This window comes from Sparus aurata, chromosome 14 (genome assembly GCF_900880675.1).
Source record: "Sparus aurata chromosome 14, fSpaAur1.1, whole genome shotgun sequence".
Taxonomy (NCBI): Eukaryota; Metazoa; Chordata; class Actinopteri; order Spariformes; family Sparidae; genus Sparus; species Sparus aurata.
In genome coordinates this window covers 4,172,370-4,194,965 of record NC_044200.1, presented here as the reverse complement: position 1 = coordinate 4,194,965, position 22,596 = coordinate 4,172,370, and the positions used below count along the sequence as shown (strand labels likewise).

At 40.2% G+C, this 22,596-nt stretch overlaps 1 protein-coding gene across 2 annotated transcripts in view; it reads right to left on the bottom strand.

Annotated features, from left to right (window-relative positions):
• sult4a1 (sulfotransferase family 4A, member 1) overlaps positions 1 to 19,826 on the bottom strand; it is a 31,531-nt gene extending 11,705 nt beyond the window's left edge. The window contains exons 1-6 of one of the 2 annotated variants that reach the window (XM_030439402.1): positions 19,418 to 19,826; positions 6,490 to 6,620; positions 4,487 to 4,567; positions 4,130 to 4,256; positions 3,911 to 4,005; positions 69 to 241 (exon numbers count right to left, since the gene is read on the bottom strand). In XM_030439402.1, coding sequence (XP_030295262.1) covers positions 69 to 241; positions 3,911 to 4,005; positions 4,130 to 4,256; positions 4,487 to 4,567; positions 6,490 to 6,620; positions 19,418 to 19,586 — 776 coding nt within the window. In that variant the 5' untranslated portion in view covers positions 19,587 to 19,826. The remainder of the gene's footprint in view (positions 1 to 68; positions 242 to 3,910; positions 4,006 to 4,129; positions 4,257 to 4,486; positions 4,568 to 6,489; positions 6,621 to 19,417) is intronic. The other variant, XM_030439401.1, reaches the window with a different exon arrangement.
• Positions 19,827 to 22,596: the final 2,770 nt, after the last annotated feature.

Sequence of the window (22,596 nt, the reverse complement as noted above, 5' to 3'; positions counted from 1 at the left end):
AATTCTGACTTTAAAGTCAGAACTACAAAAAAAATTCATGTGTGGCCCTAATCCTCTTCCGTACAGACCAGAGGAATGTTGTGTTCATCCTCTTCCACTCACCCCTGCAGATGGACAGTGCCTCTGTGTTGCTGCACTGCTCGATGAGCTGATTACAGCTCTCCACCATACCCTCCAGCTGAGCCTTGTCACACGAAACACCCAGGAAACGGGCTAACTGCTCCACAAACGTACCTGAATCCTGGAGAGGAGAGGAGAGGAGAGGAGAGGTGAGGAGAGGAGAGGAGAGGAGAGGAGAGGAGAGGAGAGGAGAGTTATAAAAATGAGAAATCTATGAAAACAATCATTTCAAACAAAGATAGAGAAAAACTGCCTTCCTCTTGAATTCTTACATAATATGAAGGTAGCAGTTCTGCTTCCCTAAACAGTATCCACCCACAGCTGTAGAGAACACAGTGTTCCCTTACCCACACAATCTATGTGGTATAAAGGTGAGACACACTGGCTGCAGACATATGGCAATTGCAAGGACAAAATGTACAGCTCTGTGTATACAATACATAATCTAGGATCATTTAGGTTATCAGTGCACTGAGTTACATGCACATGCATGTTTATATATGGGTGTCTCTGTGTGTTTAAAGCAGATTCAGTGAGAATTACTGACCCAGATTGCAGCTCTGTGAGGCTGTAGGCTACACAGGGCCATAAAGTTGCAATATGCAAGAAATGTAGTTTAAAACGCTCACTGATTAGCTAAAAACAGAACAGAATGTGGACTAAGATGTTAAAGATATCTTTGTGATATCTGTAAGGTATCAGAGATGTCTACTGAAGTTAGCATGCTAACAAGCTAGTCCTGTCTCGCAATACCATTTTGTACCTCAAGAGGCAATAGTCTAACAGTACAGCTAGGCCTTAAGAGAATAGAAAAGGCTTTTATTCATCCCACATCGGGGAAATTCACTTGTGTCAGTAGCAGGTAGACAGACATACAATAAGTACAAGTACAGACATTAAACAAGTAGACGTAAAAATGCTAAAAAAGATTTAGATAAAAGAAAGAAAGATACAATATAGAAAGGACTATACGCCGTGTGCATTATATACAGGAGGCAATGTGCATTGTATACAGGAGGTAAATGTGCATTAGATACATTTAAATAAAGTGTAAAAGTATTGCCTTGTTGTAGCAGCAGTTAGTGGTTATTCTGGTGGTATGCTGGCTCCTCTTTGTTAGTGAAGTAACAAGTAGTGAAGTATAAATCCAACAGGTGACCAGCTCTTACATATTGCACCTAAAAGCCCCTAATGCTAATGTCACTATGTTCACAAATACAAAAACTTACAGCATATTAGGCTGCTGACAAAAAGCACAACGTAGGCTGGAGACTGGTGGGAATGCTATAGGGTTTTATTCCTCCATTTCTGAATGTATCAAACAAGATATCATTTGTTAATAATCAGTTCACTTTAGAAGAGCTGTTACGTGGATAGTCAGGATAGCTGTGCCTGGGTCTTTATGTAAAGCTCAACTCTCCTGACTATAGCTTCCTACTTAGTGTAGGCTATATATGATAGTTGTTTTGATTACTAACTCGAACTAACTGACTTTTTTGACTCTAAATTATGACTCTAATGTCAAACCACTCTTTTATAACATAAATGTTGCATAATTGCCTTTGGGGGCACAAAACAGTTGCCTGTTTACACATCCAGACGAAATATAGCAACATTAGCATTAATTTGAGTCGTGTGTCAGGCCACCTGATTAAGGTACATTTAACATTCACAGAGAATGGCATAAAATAAATAGTGGTTGTTTTATTCTTCTTCTCATTCATACACTGAGCACTTAAAAAATGATGTCATGTTTTTGCACAGATGCCAAATGCGACAAATGTGAAACTGTCAGACCAGTTACAACTTCTCTGTTCAGTTCCAAGAAACCGTTTCTGAGAAAAGACTATGACGTGAGTCAGTGCCTCATAAACACTTCTGAGAAAGCAAAGGTCAAATATTAATGTGGCATATTATGTTCTTTTTCCTTAACTGCAGAGTTTTACACAAGATTATTATGAGCTTCCACATCTTACAGAGTCAAAATAAAGTTAGAATAAAGTTATGGTTGTAGGCAAATGATGGGAAAGGTGCTTTTGGTACACAGAGATGTTTTTCTTTACATGCATGCTTTTTGTAAGCATATGCTTTGATCTGGCACATGCTTTTGAATTATCTTTACCAGTGTGTTTACCAATTTCAAATGATTTTATGAGCCACCAGATTATGTTTTTTGTAAAAAAAAAAAAAGAAAGAAAAAAAAAAGTGGACTGTTTTGATGAGGGTTGAAGGACTGAGATGTCAGCGGTCCTGATGATCTAGACATGTGCTTTACAACACTATAGGTAGAAGTCGTAGTACTGTGGATAAGTTACAAGACTGAATGTAGATTTTTTATCCCAAAGTATGATACTTTCCTAAACTTTAACAAGTTAAAAAGTACTTATGGAGTCTAAACCTGACCAAGTATGTTTGGGGCCTAAACTTAACTCCTCTAAAACTGACTCTAAAGGGGAGGTAGAGACCCATAGTTTGAAGCTTCAGGCGATTGATCAAGCTGCCATGCATTATGACTTGGGAGTGAGAATGTGTTTTCTTATTAGCTGCAGGAAACTTTTAGGTTATGTCAAACCATCAAATCAACAGACTGACTGAAAGACGGAATTACAGAATCTTAGGTGAGGTCACACATAACCGACAGGTTTATTTTCTTTATAGCCTCTCGTTATAAATGAGAGTAAATTTCTCACTTTACTCTAAGGTTCATATTAGTAAAATAAAACATAAATCATTTGTTAAACATCAGAGAAAGATTCATATAATACATGTCCTGTTTTGGACAAATTGTACGAGTAAATATATTTTTAGAGCATTTCCATATGGGGAATGCAGCAGATGATAAAATAATCATGATAATAATCATCATCATCATCATCATCATCATCATCATCATAATTAGCTTGTAGTTGATGAAATACTATATCTTGCTTTGGGTTGGACAGATGACAACCCATCCAGCAGAAATTTGAGTGTGTGCAGGTTCTAATCCAAATCCAAAGTCTCGCCCTTATCCTTTTAAGTTCCTACATGCGTTTATATAATCACATCTTGATTACTGTTAGCAAGTTTCAGCGCTGATTTGAAGGTTTGATCCCGCTAAGGCTTCTCAAAAGCTGGCTCCTGATTATATTGCTGATGCACAGCCTTGGGCAATAGTCCTCTGACTATTCCTCATCCATGGCTCAAGAGTAACGGCAACCAGGATATTGCATTCAGGGCCCATAGGCCTTAAATCTCTCTAAGGATCTAAGATCACTTCTAACATTTGTCACATGTTTAATTGTCTATTTTTAACTCATCTCATTTTTGAATCTTCTTTTATTGTTGGGTATTCTATTTTATCATCTGGGCTTCTTTTTCCAGGGAGTCAGTTGTGATGTCATTTCAATCCATCAGGCCCTTACATTTAGAACAGTTTGAAATGTTGATAGGGAGAGGATACAGTGTGATTGTGGCATATCTAGGCCTCACAGAGGCAACACCTCAGGCAAACTTCATTTGTTCACTAATACTGCATATCTCAGTGAAAGCGCAAAAAACGTGTATGCATGCATGATCACAAAGACCTAACGTGTTTGAATATAGGTCAAAAAGTGATTTCACTCATCAGTTCAGAAGCTGCCCTAGATAAGCTTACTGATTCACTGTCCTTATCTAAACACACTAAACAATCAGAGGAGTCAGAGCTTCACAAAGGCCAGAGCAGTGTGTTATCACTTATGGTTACATACTATTAAGACAAGAGCTAGCAGACATATGTTTAAAAAAAAAAACACACAAGAGATGTTACCTTGTACATGTCTTCATACTTCAAGAAGAGGACATTGGAGTCCATACGATGTTCCCAGAATTCCTGAACATGTTCAAACCAGGAACCATATCCCACTACGAGAGAGAAAGATAAAGAGATACAGCTGCATGAGCTTACAGAGACGCAACAGTACAGGTGTTCACTGACCTGGAACCAGATTAAGGTCACCAGGCAAGGTACGTCCCAGTCCGTACTCACGCTTGTCATTCATAAAGCGCCGGCAGAACTCCTGGAAGGTTCCCCGGTAGCTCATGGTCCTGAGAGAGCGGTGGAACTGGTAGTAGGACACCACCAGGTCTTTAGGGTTACGAGCCATGTAGATCACCTAGAACAGAACCACAACAATACCCTATGCCGTCAGATACATAAAATTAGTCCCATGTGATGCTGCTTTAGCCTCCATATTGGAGACAATTGGCTATGGATTTAAATTCATTTTAGGGCACACTCTTTTAATATGTGAATCTGCCAAGAAATAGAAGTGACAAAAATGTCTACATAAGCATCTTAATGCAATGAAAAGTCTTTTCTGCTGTCAGTTCTCAATTGACTGACCTTGGCCTCTCCATTGTGCATGGCTGTGGGGAGGAATCGATAGGGAAGATGGCTTTTGATCAGACGAGGGGACGTCAACTCCTGTGGAAACACAAAGGAAGTAGTAAATTACTTTACTTCACCCAAATTTAAGTAGCTAGGATGATGTTCTTGATAAGTTCTTGTTTAAGTCTAAGAATCCGTCAAACATACTACAGGGAGCATTTTACTGGTTATGAAGCACTCACAAAACACATCCAGAAGTTCCTTGTAGCAGTTTTAATGTTGGCTCTGCATCTGTCTTTTTCTATAGTTACTATGCATATCTGAATTTTTGTTCCTTGTTTTCTGTTGTAGTTGGAAGTTTGCTGAGAAGTACAAACCATTAAGTACAATTATATCTCGCTCTTTTTACGCACATTTTCAATTTGTGCAATAAAAAAACTTAATGGAAATAGAAAAAAATGATAAATAAAAAATGTTTTACACTTGGCCTACATTTCCTGCCTGGTCAATGCTTTCATCAGCTAAACTTCACAACCCCATTTGTAACTTCTTGTAATTACTTGTTTGTGATTCGAAATTTTTTGTTTTGTTGATTCATTCTTTGTTGTAACAATGCTTCTTGGCAATGAATCTCGTATGGTTGGAAAACCTGTTAATATCCCTTTCAAATGAGGCCTCTTTTGTAAGGAACATGCATGTGTGGGATGAGCAGCAGAGCTACGTATGCGTGTTGTGCCCATGAACTGTTTTGCTAAATCTTCTCAGTCAAACAGCTTATTCTACTATTCACTCTTGTTTGGTGTTGTTTGGTGGATTGATTGATTGATTGGAGACTAAAGTAACAAGACATATTGGCAATAAATTGGCAACAATTTATTTATTTAACAAACAGGGTCCTCAGTAGCGTGTGGAAGAACCATACACAGCCACAACAGCCTGGCACCTCCACCTCATGCTCATCACCAGCCTGGACACACACTGCTGTTGGATAGCATCCCTTTATTCAACCAGCATTTGTCTTAAGTCTGCCAACGTGGTTGTGTTGGTCATTCTGGCACAAACAGCGAGCCCAAGCTGATCCCTCAAGTGTTCAATGGGATTGAGGTTTCAATTTGCAAAGGAGAAGCAGCCTGTATATCCAGGCCCGGGATCTCCGGCAAAAAACTGTACAAATGCCACAATGTCATTCTACTTCGTACCCTCCAGCACACCAAAAGTCAGCAGACTGGATTATCAGCTTTTCTTTTCCAAGTAATCCATCTTCACTGCCAGAGCCTCTACTGTTTTGCGCGGCCCTGTGATCTTCTTATCAGCATCCACTATATAATCCTCGGTGGCACTGACACTGGTTTGAACGTTGGCAGTTTGTTTATTGAGTGCATTCACTGAAGAATGTATTTGAGCCATCTGTTCATCTAGTTTAGTCTGTCTGCTCAAAAATGTATTTCTACTGTCATCTACTTTTTCTAATGGGGTTTGTAGAGTAATGTGGCACTCTGCCATTGTTGCAGGACAATAATGGCAGAAGTCCAGGTGTAAACTCTGTATGGGATCAGCATGGATACTTCAAGTCGCACAATCAACTGAAAACTAACTAAATGAGTCCAGTTGAGTTAATCTAAATTGTCATCTTGTTTTAAGTGTAGAGCTGAGAATTATTGATGCCTCTCCATACTGGTCTACACCATTTGTTTGAGTAAAGCCTAAAATATTGTAGGCTTATTGTCTGAGAATGTGACAAACCTTCAAAACAAACTTGGTTTTCAGTTCTTCTTATGTTCTCATCAAGCTAAAAGGTAGAATCCTTGTGATTGGGAGCAAGGATAGCCTAATTTGTATTTTGGTGATGTAAAATTTAAAAACAGCTGCAGGTAACATTTCATGTTTCGCATCTAAACATGGTGTCAGTTTTGTCATGATGCTGCCACATTGGGGTGGCCCCCAGAACTCCTGTGGTCCAGAATGATGAAGTTGACTAATGACGTGAATGAATGCTAACGTAATTTCAGCTACATTACCTGTATGATGTCCAGCCCAGGTTGGGGATACTCTAAGACAGGCAGCTGTTCATCGATGTTCATGAGGCCAATCTCATCAGGGTCTGCTCCCTGACTCACGAGATACACGATCTCCTGAAGTAAACTGGTGCCTACGAGGAGAGAAGAGAGAAAGCAAGAAGACAGTCGGGAATGTAAGACGACAGGAAGAGAACAAGTAAAGGGAGGTGAAATTAATGAGACAAAGTACAAAAGAAACAATGTTGGCTGAAATAGTGTTTCAGCAATCCTAATTGACCATCACATTGGTAATTTTACTTACAAGGTCACAAGGTAAATTTATTAAAAACAGCCCCATTCACACTGCCTTTTGCGTTGAGTTTCATTCCACTAGCAGATGGAGTAACAGAGTCCAACAGAGGCAATACGATGTCGGTGACAAAGGCTTAACCAGCATCGCGGGACAGTCTGATTGTGTTCACAGTCTGACAACTACACAGATCTTTCACTGATCCAATAAGAGAGAAATCTTCAACCCAGAGAGCAACGTTAGATGACCAAACAAAAGCAATGTGGCAGCAGGTAGTGTCTTCAGCCTCTTATTAAAAAAATACTGAATTTATACATGAAAAAGTGTCTGTCTGTTCTACCGACTCCTTTTCACAATCCTGCCAAAAAACCTGGTGGCTGCCACAGCTGACTGCCCATGATTATGTGATGTGATTTTGAGCAAAAAGCTTTAACTCAACCTGTCTTTGTTCTCGGAAAACCTCCACACACACTGTCAAAATCATTAAAGTGGAACCTGCTGTGAGATATTCTGGCCTTAGAACTTTCTGTTGCATGGTCTCATGGTGCAAAGGGAAAGACCTTAGGGTCTTGGTGTAAAGCTTTCTTAGTTGTTGACTTGCCAGAAGAAGGAGGAAATAACTCGGTTGGCGTATGCAAAAGTATACACTGCAGTGACACACTGGAATGGCTTATGCCGGTGCTGCTTGCCCGTTCAGTGTGAACAAACAAAGGTGACGTAAAGGCAAGCCTTTGTTGCAACAATATTGCAGAATCTCTGTGTGAAAAAGACTAACTAAACAATGTTTGAGCCTTCCTCATTTTCTGTAGGAAGTGGAGCATTTTCTGTGTTTTTTAACCAGTTCGTTGATGTGTGATGACCAGTGTTGGGCACGTTACTTTAAAAAAGTAATTAGTTATAGTTACTAGTTACTTCTTCCAAAAAGTAACTGAGTTAGTTACGGAATTACTCCACTATAGAACTAACTAGTTACCAGGAAAAGTAACTATTGTGTTACTTTTTATTATTGCCCCTTTTGAGACTAGTGTTGGTGTTTTGTGTTGAGGTCCCGCTCCAGTCTCTGCTGATGTCTCCTATTTGCCTCCTTGATTCCAGCTTTCAGACTTGCATTGGCAGTGTTGTATGTTTCCTTGTCACCTGCCCGAAAGGCAGCTTATTGGTGCTGGATAGAGCCCTCACCTCTCCATTTATCCCTGCCTTATAGTTGGGGAATAATCTTGTCTTTATGATCAAAACATCATCACCACATTTGCCGATCTATGGTGTGTATGTTGTCATCTCAAAGCAGTCCTGTCGGACTGCTGTCGCTTCATAGTGTCCATACTTAGACTGTTTTAACTCTCAGCTAAGAGTAAGTAGGCAGAGGGCAGAAATATGATCTGTTTGGCCAAAGTAAGGGTGTAGGAGGGCTTTGTAGCTGCCAGGAATATTTGTATACACGTTGCTGAGGATATTTCTTTCTGTGGTGGGGATCTGGACATGCTGGTGGAATTTAGGTAAAACAGCTCAGAGGTTTATTTGATTAAAATCTCCACCTACATTGAAAATTTCTTCTGGTTGTTCAGTCATGTTGCTGCGGATGACATCATACCATTCATGGCAGTGTATTTTTTAAGGCTGCATCTTGGGGAATGTACACAGCAACAATAAACATCTTAGCATCAGAAATTTGACATCTGATGAACACTACCCATCCACTTTCACTGTGCTTGAGGACCAAGCATTTTTTATGTAGACACACAAAAATGTCCTGTGGTACTGGCAAATGTTCCAGTAATATTCATGTGGTAGAACCTTACTCTCTGGTAATGTATCACAGAACCTGAGGAACACTACCATAGATTACAACACAGTACGATGCCCTATTGTACTGTACAATAGAATTACCACACACTAAATGCCCTATAGTACTGTACCACAGATTTAACACATACTGCATTTTCTTTGAGGCGTTATTTAGCCACTAAAAATGGCGTTCCATCTCTCCCCCACTGTTGCATTCACATCACAACACCACTGTTGTTCCAATCATCTGCCCCGTCAAGTGGTTGCCAGTTACTGGTAGCTAATGTTGCTAACATTAATGTTGCTTTAACATTATTTTGCAAGTGTAAGCAATTGCTAAAATCTTTAGTGTTAGCTAAACTTAACATCTCTAATGCTAGCTGATGTTAATGTCGCTATCACTAGCTAACGTTAACATTGCTAATACTCGCCGGCTAATGTTAGGGCAGTACGGTATGCTGGATGCATACTGTAAGAATCACACAAACTGGAAGCTACCAAGACTCTTGATGCTGATAAAACACGTCACACTATAATATGATTATTTCACAACCATAATTAAGTTTTTATCCAGCACCTTTTTCCAAGCTCTGTGAATGTATTGCTATTGATTATTTATCTACATTAAAAAGTTATCAATATTTACAAAAAAAACTTCACTAAAGTTCACTTCAGGAATTTGATGAGACACACAGCTCCCTATGAGGACATATCTGCTCTACTATGATGGAATTCTGCTGTTATATTCTGCTGTTATATTTACCAAGGTGGGCCACAAAAACACACTTAACAACATGTATAGATACAGGATTTAGATTTTTATCTAGATTTTAGATTCAGTTAGGAAAACTCAAGTACAATGCTCCACTTGTGACCACTCACCAGCTATTTATACAATATGTGCCTTGCTGAACGGAAGCTTGGCCGCAGATTTTCAAGTCAGCCTGGGGATTCAGTCTTGTCGCTTTTCAACCCTAAACCTGCTAGTCTTACCAACAATCACTTATTAGGTAAAAATTGCCAATTAATTCATATATTAAAGCAAAATCTCTGTCATCATAATACTGTTTCATTATGGCCATGCCAATGTTCTCTGTGTTGTTCCTGTGACTCATTGTGGTTTTTCAGATATGTTCAAGCGGGCCAGTCTAATCTTCAATTCCAGTTGCTTCTGTTTGAAAGCTGAAGTCTAATAACACAACACAATGCAGGTTATAGGTTGCTGTCATATTCACCTCGTGAAAAACCTAAAGAACATTGATTCATTAAGCAAAGTGTAAGGTAACAGCTCTGACTTTTGAAATAGTACAATGAATTCACAACTGTTTTTTTAGTAAACTATCAACCCGACAGCTTGCCAACTTTTTGCATAAGAGGGTGACAGGAAAAAGAAGGACTTGTTTGTTGTTATGTATCTGTTTGGCCTCAGGCAGGCCAAATGCAGGCCGTGAAACCAAATAAAACATGTAGCACATATTTTTGTTTTTTTCCCCCTAAAAAATCCCTCTCACTCTAAAAGAATACTTTATTTCTCAGTGGTGGCAGTTACGGTGAATTTTGCATTTATAAAAGGATTCAGCTGTGTTTGAATCAAGAGAATCTTCAGCTGTTCCTATTAATTTAAACAAAACCACAAAATATTGAGACTTGGCAGGGTAATGTAGGCTTTGGGAGGCTAAACCTTCCCTAAATTTACAGCTTAAGTCTGTTATTTATAGTGATATGTGAATTGCAGTGTATCTACAGAATAATAATTCTGATTAATAGCAGATGGGCAGAATGGCAGCTTAATTTCATTGATTATTTAAATCTCTCAACCCATCGATAGGATCAATCAGGCTTTAATGTTAATTTGTTTGCTGTGTTCTTTCAAACCTCCAAAAGGATGACATAGTTTTGAGTTAAGCAGCCATTCTCATGATAAATCATAGGCTCCATCAGCTGTACAGAAAATATTTATTTCAGAAGCAAAATGTTTAATTCTGTTTCCTCTGGTAAGCGTCCACTGTCCTGTCAAGTTTGTAACTACAGATCTTAGTTTTGCTGCTGAAATGTAATGCAGTGACATTACTGTGCACAAATCTAAATACTGAAAGCAGCCTTGCTCATCCTTAAAATATTCTATATCATTAAAAGAAAACACTTTCTATGTGCCTCCCCTGCTGATTTTGAGTGGTTGTTGTGAATGCATCCATTAATAAATGTAAATTATAGTTTTGTTTCTGATGACGGTTTAGTTATGAATATAACAACCAGTGGTTGCTAAAACAAGTATGATCTTTGGGTAAATAGTAGCTCTCCCTATCCTCAGCCTCACCCAACACCCTTGAGACCAGGGATTAAAAAAATATATGAGAAAATGCATACAGGGCACATCTTGGACCCCTTACAGTATTTTATTTGGATGTCCATTTTAATGTATTACTTTAGTGCTGTATTCCTCTAAATTAATTTGGACAATTCCACACCTCAGATTCAGTTTGGCAGCTTACAATGACAACAGGGCAGATTTCCCATTATATTTGTGAGTGATGCTTGGAACCTGGGTCCCTGATTTCAGACAGAGGTAAACAAAAGCACCTTCTCATTTCTAGCTAGTGATCTTAGCCAACCTGTCTCGGCAGATGACCATTGCGTCTGGTACTGCTCGAGGTTTCTGCAGGTTAAAAGGCTTTTTTTTTTTTGCTTTTTCTCTACAAATAAGTTAATTACTTGGTTCTGCTCAATCTGGAAAGCATCATGAGATGCCTGAGATTGTCTGCTGAAATGACACATTTCACTGCCAGATTTGATCAGTTTTAGGTAGCGAACTGATTAAGCTCAGATTAGCCACAGGAGGTGATTACAAACACAGACGCTAGCTGACCTTTCCATGTTTCTACCTGATTAGTTGTAAAATAAGAATGCCATAAACATAACATATGAATTTGACATCTACCAACATAGTACACACATAAAAAAAGACGTTAAAGTTCCGTGTTTTAGGCAAATGTCATAATCTTCATCAATTGGTAATCAATGTAAGAAACACATAAGTATAGAAACAATTAAATTGATCTTTTTCCTGTATACTGGGGCCCAGTAATATTTCTTTTCATGGGGCCCAAAATCCCTGGCAGTGCCCCTGTCCATAATAAATGGTTTTCTCAATATAATGTGGAAGATATCCACAGTGCTGTGTCAGCCCTGGAAAAGGGCCATAATTCTCATTATGGGATAGAAGTTAAACCAATTCCAAACTTGGGTTTTGCAAAGTCCAGGATACATCAACAATGCCCTTGCAATAAAGTCAAGGACTTTGGGGAAGGACTTGTTTTGCACGTAAGAAGGCAGTGAGATGGATTTTAGAAATAGTAAAAGGAAGCAGGATGCTGCCTAAAATAGGCACACAGTGGCAGGCATGTACCAAGACTATACATCTGTCGAGTCAGACTATCTGCGGCAGAACTTGACTTGGCTGCACAGAGCCCTCAATTTAACACCCTTTATCCAACATTTTTAAAAGAAATTGGAATGCAGACCTTATTATTCAAGCTCATACCATAACAGACATAAATGCACTGCTATCATAAACTGTAGAGCCAACCCACTCTCTCTCTGCCCTTGCTTTTAAGAATTTTGCATTGTACATCATCCCAACCCAACCTAATCCTCTGCACCAGAAGCCAACTCAGAGCAGGGGGAGGTGAATAGGAGAGATGGGAGGCTCAGCGCTTTAGATTGCTTTTTGACTGCTTCAGTCCTGTGCACGGGAAACAGCAAGACGAGTTCCCTTCAGGCATTTATTCTTTTTGTCTACCATTGTGGAGGCACATTTCAGACCCTGCTGTAACCAACATGTCTTGGTGCCTGTGTCCAGACAGATGAGTTCAGTACTTTTAGTTGTGGTGACCTTAAGAAAAAGTTTGATTCTGGACCTGAAATAACAGTTTTGAACAGGACTTGGTCAAAGCCTAGTAAAGTTGCGGTCAAAAGTTTACATCTCCTTCTAAAGAACATGCACAGTATATCATGGCATTCTTAAGTTCCAGTGATTCCAGCCCCACAGCGTAATAGTACGACAGCAGGTATGGTGTTCTCGGGGTATAAGGCCACCAAACATATTGCTCGTCATTGTTGAACTCAATGTTTCTTTCATCTGACCACAGAGTTTTCCACCAGTAGGTTTTTTCTCTGTCGATATGGTCAGCAACAATCTTCAGTCGAGCTTTAAGGTGCTACATCTGGAGAAAAGGCTTCTTTCTTGCACAGCAGCCTCTCAGCTCTTGGCGATTCAAAACACGCGTGACTTCGAATTCTATGCAGACTTGCTTTTTGGTGGTTTTTGGTTGTCTCTTGTCCATCCTGACCAGTTTTCTCTCAGCAGCAGGTGATAGTTGTGTTTTCTTCCTGATCGTGGCAATGACACAACTGTGTCATGAATTTTATACTTACAAACAGCTGTTTGTACAGTTGATCTTGGGACCTGTAACTGCTGTGAAATTGTTCCAAATGACTTTCCTCACTTGTTCAAATTAATAATGTGCTCTTTCAGATCAAAGCTGAGCTCCTTAGACTTCCCCACTGTAGTGTTTGTAGCTGAGTATAATGGGTGTATCAAACAGTCCTAATAACATGGACTCAGAAAAGTAACCACCAGAGCTGCTGGCAATCAGATCACTCAGAAGTTAAGAGGCCATGCTACAAGGAACATTTGATTCACACAACTTTCTATGATCACCTCAATCAGTCATTGAAATTACTGTATGTATATGTTTGATCCAGCAGATTTGGTCACATTTTCAGAAGACCTATAATAAATGAGTTTCTGAACTAAACTTCTGTGTTGTTTTTTGTGACACAGAAAAATGAGAGCTGTAGAAATCATTGGAATTAATGACTGCCATGATACTGTATGTTCTTTACCAGTGGATGTAAGCTCTTGACTGCAGCTGTATATGACTGGACCATGTCTGGTAAAGGTGCAAAAATGTGGCCAATTCTTTACTGGGGTAGTCAGCTGTAGAGTTTACGATATGAATTGCCATATGAAATACGCCTTGGCAAAACATAGCAGAACATTTCTTTGTCAGCGATGATAACAAAAGTCTTCATTCACTGATCCCTTTCCTTATAGTCATATATTTTACTCATGGTCAAGACAGACAGTTGTGGTCTGAAAAAATAGTATTGCTGAGAGGCACAGATTATTTCCTCTTGATTTAATTATGAAATACATTTCATGTTTCCCTTGTAAAATTACCATTTAAAATGTCCTTTTTACAAATGCTTTAAGGTTTAGCATTTGTATTTCAGCTTTCGTATTTCACATTTTCTTCAGATTATTATTTTCATTTTACATTTGTTTTTGTTTTTTTCAATTAGATTTTTTAGTAGGTTTATTTATGACCTGATTTTTTTCTAGTTACGTGGTAAATTAATAATCTTTTTAATTCTATTTATTTTACTTCCAACTTCTACAATGGAAGAAGTCTAGCTGGAAGATTCTTAGACGTTATTACACCCCCACAGTTGTCTACCAAATGAGCTCCATGACCTGAAGAGCCATCAGGTTAGGGGGTGCTGTCATCAGGGAGTTCAGGGATTATGATTAGCCCTACGAAGTGTGATACTGACAGCAGATTAAATCGGTCCATTGGTGTATATTGTAGGTCTTTCAGGCTTGGGTGCATCTCTGTAAAGACTGAGATACACCCAGATTGTTCTCAGTTTCAATATAAGGTACTGGATGGACACTAACACAGAGAGAAAACGGCTAATAAGCATGCCAGATATTCAAAGGGTAAGTCTACAACCTGTCATAAGCCATTACACAACTGTCTGTAGATTAAAAAAGACATCTGTATCTATCTTTGATTGTAAGTACAACTCCTGTATTAGCAATACTGTTTGAATAATAAATGAGCAAAACCATGAACAAGAACATACTGAAACATAAATAATACATATGTTGTGTTGTATAATACAATACAAAAATCATTTTATACAACATAAACCGAAATATGCTAGCCCACTATCTCTTTGAATTACATTAGTCACCAACTTTGTCTGTCTTCTGTTTTGGCGCTGCGCAGGTAGTGTACAGAGGGGGTTTAGACCTTTTTCATTGAGAACAGCTGCCTGAGATTGAATAAAAATTATACAGAGTTCAAAGAAGCTGAAATGGTTGTGGTGATAATGACAAATTTGCCACGACAAGTGACACCTTTCACATTCCACACACTTATTTGATCTGTGATTTAAATGAATAAATTCTAGCATACTCTGTCAAGCATCAACAATTTGATATGATTTGATTTTTTAGAGAAGCGCAGTTGTCTTTCCGCAGTCGGCTACTCGGGTCCAGAAGAGCTAAAATGAATCTTGTTAACATAAGCCTCTCTGGACGGGATGGGTAGATGCAGCCAGAGCCGGCCCTGGCCATAAGCAGTAAAGGCAACTGCTAGGGCCGCCGTCATCCGCGGGGGGCGCCGAAAACGGGGGGAGAAAAAAAAATTAAAAATTAAAGAATATTTTTTTTTTCTCATTGTCAATTACTCCTATTATTTCCAAAGCCCACAGCGATATAACGTCATGGCAAGGACAATTAAATAACGGAGAGGCATTTTTTCTGGGTTCTGGCTCGTTGCACTTCACCTGTCCTCTGTGAGGGGGGCGGGTCAAGAGGCGAGCTGCCTGAATCTGACCGGACCGAGTCCCCAAGACCCAGAGAGAGATTTACTGATGCTTTAGCGGAATAACAAGGTCCAAAAGACTGAAACCATCCGGCACCCAGTGAAGGAAAAGACGGAAAGAAGAGGAAGAAAAACGTGAAGAAGATACAGGTACAGTAACGTCAGTGTGATGACGCGAGAGGAAATTAATAGTTTAATGATCGTTGTTGGAGCAGAGTGTTAGCTTGCTAGCTTACTTCGGATTGCAGCATCGTTTAATAATCAATAAATAGCTGAGTCGACGTGTGTTAATATTACTCCACCTTCAATTCATCAGGGACGTTTGGAAAGTTAACGTTAGGCCTGTTCAGGTGTTTTTTACAGGTGTCTTTCCTGCTTGTATGTTAGTTTAAATGCTTTTAGTTTTCCATCCCCTTTGTAATAGTGTAGTTGTAAATATTGTGTCACAGTTTATGTTTGTTAAAGTTACATCAGTGTTAAAGTGCAGTTAAAGTTTTTATTTGTTAATACTCCACACCTTAGCTTTCCCATATCATTCATAGGTATATAGGCAGTAGGCAGTATATACACTGCACTTGCACTCTGGTTCAGTGGCGGTTCTAGACCAGTTTTCATAGGGGGGCCAGGTTGGGGCCGGCTTTTTTGTTAGGGGGCACACACAACCCGGAAAAAAGGATAAATCCCTCATTCAGACAAAGCAGTGTTTACAATTTCAACAATTTTGATTGGGTAGTAAACTGCTGAGACACTTTATTTCTGCCTTTCCCTTCAGAACAAAATCATTGCAAGAAATCTGTCATTGTATTATTGATGCAGACTCCCTGTCAGGGGGGCCACAGGGGGGTCCAGACTCAGAGTTACGGGGGCACTGGCCCCTGTTGGCCCCCCCCCTAGAACCGCCCCTGCTCTGGTTACACTATATTGCTTTTCAATGACAATAAAGTTGAATGAATCTCATCACATTTTCATTATTAGTCTATATTAGTCTTATGTACGGCACACACCAATCTGTTTTTTGTTTTTTTAAGTAAAATGTAACATGCAGTGGTCACGTATACTTCTCTTCTCTCTTCAGATGCACTTTTGACATATTTCACCAGCAGCCCAGTGACACAGCATCAGGTGCTCCTGTCCCTCTATCTCAGCACAGCAGAGTGACACAGAGCCATCTCTTCCAACTGACAAAGTGAGATGAGAGTTATTTGAACTGGTCCTCTGTGAACTAAGTAAACAGTTACACATTTCCCAAAAACAAAGATGGGAGAGTGTCAACATGACTTTTGTAACAGAGTCTTAGTCAATACTAAAAAAAATCAAAAGAATGCAAGACACTTGCTGAAGGTTCATGAGGATAGCCGGGAGCAGAATTCCCACGTGGCAATATGGAAGGAGTCGGAGGTCGTTTTGCAAAGCGGCTGACAATAGATGAGCGAGAGCTGGCATTTGCTGAGGCTGAGAGATAATATGTTTGCACAATACCTTATTTATATTGTATTTTTACCACTTGTTTCTTTCCCTGGTTTTTATTTGGTGTGATATTTTTGACTTAAAAGAAATAAAATCTTGAATAAATACATGCAGTTTCTGTGTGAGTGTATGAAAATTGATTGTGAAATTGACTGTGGTGCAAGGGGGCGCCGGCTAAGGTTTTGCCTAGGGCACCAAATTACTCAGGACCGGCACTGGATGCAGCGTAAATCTATGCTTGCAGGGCTGAACATTAATAGGAACTAACAGTACTGTTCTGTCACAGTGTCATGTTACTGCATGTGTATAACATCAAGTAATGTATCCAATATACATTCCATTCATGAATCCATCAAGAAACCTATCCGCAGTCCTACTCTGTGTGCTTTTTTCTGTCTCCTTTATTATCAGGCTTTTGGAATTGTCACAATATAAGTTTAAATATACTCACATTGAAAGCCTGGTCACACCAGAAATTGCAACAGCACATATCTGAGCCAATTTCTAATAATTCCAAGGGAATCGCCACCATTGGTTGATTCTCATGCTAGGGGTGTCAACCTTCCTTCCTTTCTACTCTAATTTCATTCCTTAGTATTTTTCATGTTAGAATTACTGTATATTCAAATTGGTTGGCCTTTTCATACTTATACAATGTGTACCCAGACTAGCATGTTGTTGTTATATGTTCTGTCTACCAGAGGACGCTCCAATAATCTTTAGACTGATAGGCTTACTTTTCTTGCGAAGTAATAATTAAGCTTAGACACTGGTTTACCCAGTGATGAGGAGGGAAGCACTGCTTTCTATTAACATCAGAGGTTAACATTTGCACATTGAATATGATATTGAAAATGAAAAACTTTACTGGGCATGACAAACGCATTTCAATTTCAAATATATTTAGGCCAAAAACCCATCATTTGTGGGAGCAGATCAGCCAGACACTGAATGTTGCAACCTTTCTATTAACTTAGCGATATGTTATCTGGCTAGAAAACTTGCGCTTTGCACAAGCACTTCATCCCAGTGCTCCAGCGTAGTGCTGCCTGTGCTGTCCTGCCAGAAATAAACTCTAAAAGGGCTTGAGATCCAAGGCAGGGTGAGATTCTCTCACTTAGCCAACAGCTCTATTTAAGAAAAAAAAAACACACTCAAGTAGGGATTGTAGCATTCTAATATTCTTTCTGCTATTCTAATTATATTTGACTCCCAAAATTCATTCCAAGAGCCCAAACCCTAATATTTTCATGCGACATTCATCTTTTGGGAAGTTTGACTTGTGAATTTGCCCCATTGACCAGCAGCATGCCATCTTGATAGCGCTGACTCTGAGAGGACTGCTAGCTGGAGATCCCAAAATGGCAGAACCTATCTGAGGGTATCTCAGAGTATAAACTGCTCCATGAATGAGCTGTGCTTAACAGTCAGTTATGAGACAGGAGCCAACGGTATACATATGTCTTCATAATAAGCTTGGCTGTGCTAACCTTTTGTCTTGGAAGTTACCAAGCTAAGCTGAGGAGTTACTATTAGTCGGCTTCTGCTGTGATCAGGCCTTTATACTGTTTTTCTTGTCAAGACAGACTTGTTGCTTATTAATGTGTCAGCTTTCAGCATGTGGCATTTCATTGTGCCAACCCTTCCATTTCTCAAAGAAAGCTTTGGCTGGTCACGAAATACTAATAGCCTAATAACAATAATTTCACGTCCCTGTATCCTCCTATCTTCTATATTTATTTATGGTTTAAGTTGTGTGTCAATATTAAATCCTTATAATGCCATACTATTACATAATATGCACTATTATTTGGTGTTCAAAGATAAAAAGAAAAATTAAAAATTAAAAAAATTAAAAAAAAACATTATAAATCAGGGTTGTGTGTAACTGTGTTACAGCAGAATGTGAACCCCCTGTCCATGATGGGAAAATGCTAAAAAATAAAGGCTGCCTCTTCCTTAATAATCCTATAGATGAAAATTAAGTAACTGTGCACAGTAGACTTTTTCCCATCAGCCTAGCCTATACATGTAACTACGCTGCTAAACCAGACCAATAATTCCCACGAGTATATAATCAACTCCCGTTGGCCATCTGCGTGCACTGAGGGCGAGCTCAGGCTGCCCACCCGCCGTCACATGACCGGACCCACCCAGCGCACAGCGGGGCCCAGCGTGCGGCCGCCGGCCTGCAGCAGCGCTGCGCCACAACACTCCCAGTGTAAACATTAACTTCCATGAGTCTGACAGCCAGCGCGTGAATACGGAGGATGCTGAAGGCCAGGTTAGACGTGTAGGCTGTGCATCAGAGCCAGGCACGTCCCATTTACTTCACTTATATCTGTGTGCATCTGGTCCTCCATGCAGACAGCGGCTGCTGCTTGTACTGGCTTATTAGAAGCCCATAAATAGAGTTCTGCGGCACAAGCGCCATATAAACATGAGATGTGAGTCAGTCTGATAACTGTGACCCGCCCAACGCACGGCCTGATCCGCAAAATGTATGTTTAGTGGCTGTGCTATGCGAAAGGAGCCCTATGGCTGATGGAGGATGTATATTTGCTCGCCCTGCGCTTTATGTAGCCTATATGATGAAACTTTAATAACCACAAGGGAAGCCCTGCAGTCGCCGCTGCAGCAGAGAGCAGCGAACAGCCAAGAGAATGCGAAGACAGCCAGCGCTGTACAGAAGGTGACGCAGAGGCTCGTTTACCTGACTTCGGGTAGGTGACAATCCATATGTCGCTACTTCTGAGCGAGAAGTTGGCGATCTCCTCCATCTTCCCCCTGCAGAAGGGCGGCAGCCGCACTCCATCAAACTCGAAGTATTTGCTCTCAAACTCAATCGGCGTGCTCGGCGTGTCTGCCTCGCTCTCGGCCATCCTCGAAACAAGTCGCCAGCGCAAGGACAAGAGAACGCGCACAGCCACGCGAACAGCTTGGTATCGTAATCAGAGGCAATGACGATGAAGATGGTGGTGATGGCGATGGCGGTGGTGATGTTTTGAAACGCCGCTGCCGCTCGCTTCGTGATGATGGAGCTCGAAGTGGAGCTGCATGGCAAGCGGACAGGTTGACCTCCAGCCAATCATGCGGGAGAGAAGTGATGTAATGCGCGCGCACGAGTCCCAGCATCAGGACCACTCTCACCGGGCTCGAGGACGCGCGCTCCCGCAGAGGAAGGACGCTCCAGTTAAACTACCATAAGGCTGCTATATTAATCCAATCCTTGTATTATAATCGTCTCGTCTTACAGTGCTTCATCAACTCAATTAGCATGCTGCCACATAAATCATGTATGGGTCTATAATATTCTACAGCCTTCGGTTAGATTAAAGAGTGATAAGTATCATGCCGGTATAATACTTGTGTAGTGTAGTCTGTGCTGGTACAGTGTTTGTGAGTGCTCTTAAGTTTGACTGATGTCTTGTTTTAATTATGTGCATCAATTGCAATCAACTACTTACACAATATATACAGTAGTTTTCAAACTGCAATCAAGTATACAGTACTTACTTTAAAAGCATAATGCATAAGAATACCAGAAACACAGCACACTGCACTTAATATATACAGCGTACAGTTTATGAACAAATGATTAAAATCAACATGGCAGAACTAGATATATCATCTTTTTATTCCACATGTCCTTCCATCTTTTTTTTAAAAAACCTGGTACCTACATTATCCACAATGCAATTTATCACTAGAGGCAATTTATCAGATTACGTGCAGCTTCCTCTGCCATTAAAGGCTTTATGCTACTTTTTTTAACATGTGAAGTAGTACTCCCCAAGACCTGTAAATACACTTTAATTTGAGAAATCTGTGGTGTCACATTTTAAAATGACTAGTGCAGTGCCCGTAAGAAAAGTGTATTCCTATAAAAAAGTGGGAGGTTAAGCAGCTTTTTCATGGATGGCCAAATGAGGCTGTGTTTGAAGGTGGGACGTCAGGGATATTTAGGTTTGTTGTGAAATCCGATATTCCAGAGTATAATTGGCTGTTTTTGACTATTTTTGATTTTGCCATTATATTTCACCTTAAAAGCTATTTACTTGGTGTCATTATTTTCAGCACAACCTCACATGCGTGACTGTACAGTTCTTTTTTCATTTTGACATACTGTATTAACACAATGGACCTAAAATCACACAAAAAAACATACATTTTTTTTACTGTGAAAACCACAAATATGTTTAACAAACCATTTTTTTTTTACTTATGATGCAAATATAAATTGTTGTTTGCTAAATTTGTGCATACATTTAAAACATTTACAAAGTTATATGTAAGTATTTACATTTAAATGCAGGCAATGCTCAGGTCTGCCTGAGCTCCTTCCAGCTGAATAAATAGCTGGACTGCCTGCTCCACATTCAGCTTCTCCTCATTCTGACTCATTAAACAAAAAACCGACTCCACTACACACTAAACACACTACACCAAACACTACATAACACACTAACTACACACTCCAAACACGCTAAATGTCACAAATCTCTCAACTCTCAATATCGCTGTCTCTACACAGCGACCGTCGTTGCATGTCAATCATCCGCCTAGGTCCCTCCCACAACTTCCTGTTCCTCAACAACCAAAGTTGCTGCTTGGACACTTTCGTCACAAAAGCCCGTTTTTACCGTTTCTTCCTGCACCAGACACAAAGCAAACGTGACGGCAATGTTTGCGAAAAAGCGTGGCGGACATTATTTACCCTAGGTCCGGTTTTGGACATCCCGATGCGTCCGGTCCGTCGCCTCGGGAGGTGGGCTGTGTAGCTAGCCGCTAGCGGCTAGCAGCTAGCTAGCGGCTAGCTACACACGAACATCCACAGATTCCGATTCCACTTTGTTGTCCGCGCGTCTCCGGATCTCCTCAGACCCGAACAGACTCGGTCCGGACTCGTTTTATCTCATTAATCCACAACAGTCAGTTTAGATGCACAGAACAGAACAGAACAAAACTGACCGAACAAAATCCCGGTCTAGCTTGCGCCGCTGAAGGTATAAATCCGCTTGTTTCTTCAGGTACGTCGTGGGCTTGAGCTCTGCAGTGATTGGCTCTGGTGCGCACGTGGCCACGGTGTGCAGTGATTGGCTCTGGTGCGCACGTGACTGTGGTGGCTCCGGTGGACTAAGCTCGGCGGAATTTGTAAAGCATTTATGAAATAATTTATTCACGGTATCATTGCAGTCCAAGCAAATGCTTAGATGCACACCACTGAACCACGCAGCAGCCATGTTGAAAGTCTCTGGTCAGTGTGATCCTGATCCGCAGAGATATTTGACCAACAGACACATACACACACACACACACAGACAGACAGAGATTCCGTGCATTTATAGATAGATGCTGTTATTTTCAATATTGTCAATTTCCCGTATCTTTATGATATTTGCAAACTTCACAGCAGAACAATGTTGCAGCATTCTCCTAAACGACAGAAATGGATGGGGGCTTTGACCTTCACAGCTACAGTGAAGATTTCTGCTTTAAAAATGGTGTATGATTGCATCATATGAAATCAATTTGGCATCTATGGGCTGCCTGAGACTTGGATGCAACTGATGTGCTCTATGGAGTCATTTTATGTTTTTGCTGTTTTTTTATCTTTACGTTTCAGCACCATTTCCCACGTACTTCAGCTGTTCAGAAGAATACTGCGACACGGTTTTGCTGTGAAGCTCCAGAAATGTTTTGTGGACGACATATCTCCACCAGACTTTCTATCAGCATGAGGGTGAGTAGATTATACCAGAATTTTCATTTTGTGTGAATTTATCCTATAAGATCATGATAATGAGGTGTACAGTTTACAAGTTAGATACCTTTATGCATTAATTCCTGATGCAGAAGTGTATTAAAGCCCTCAAAGCATCCATGTGAGCG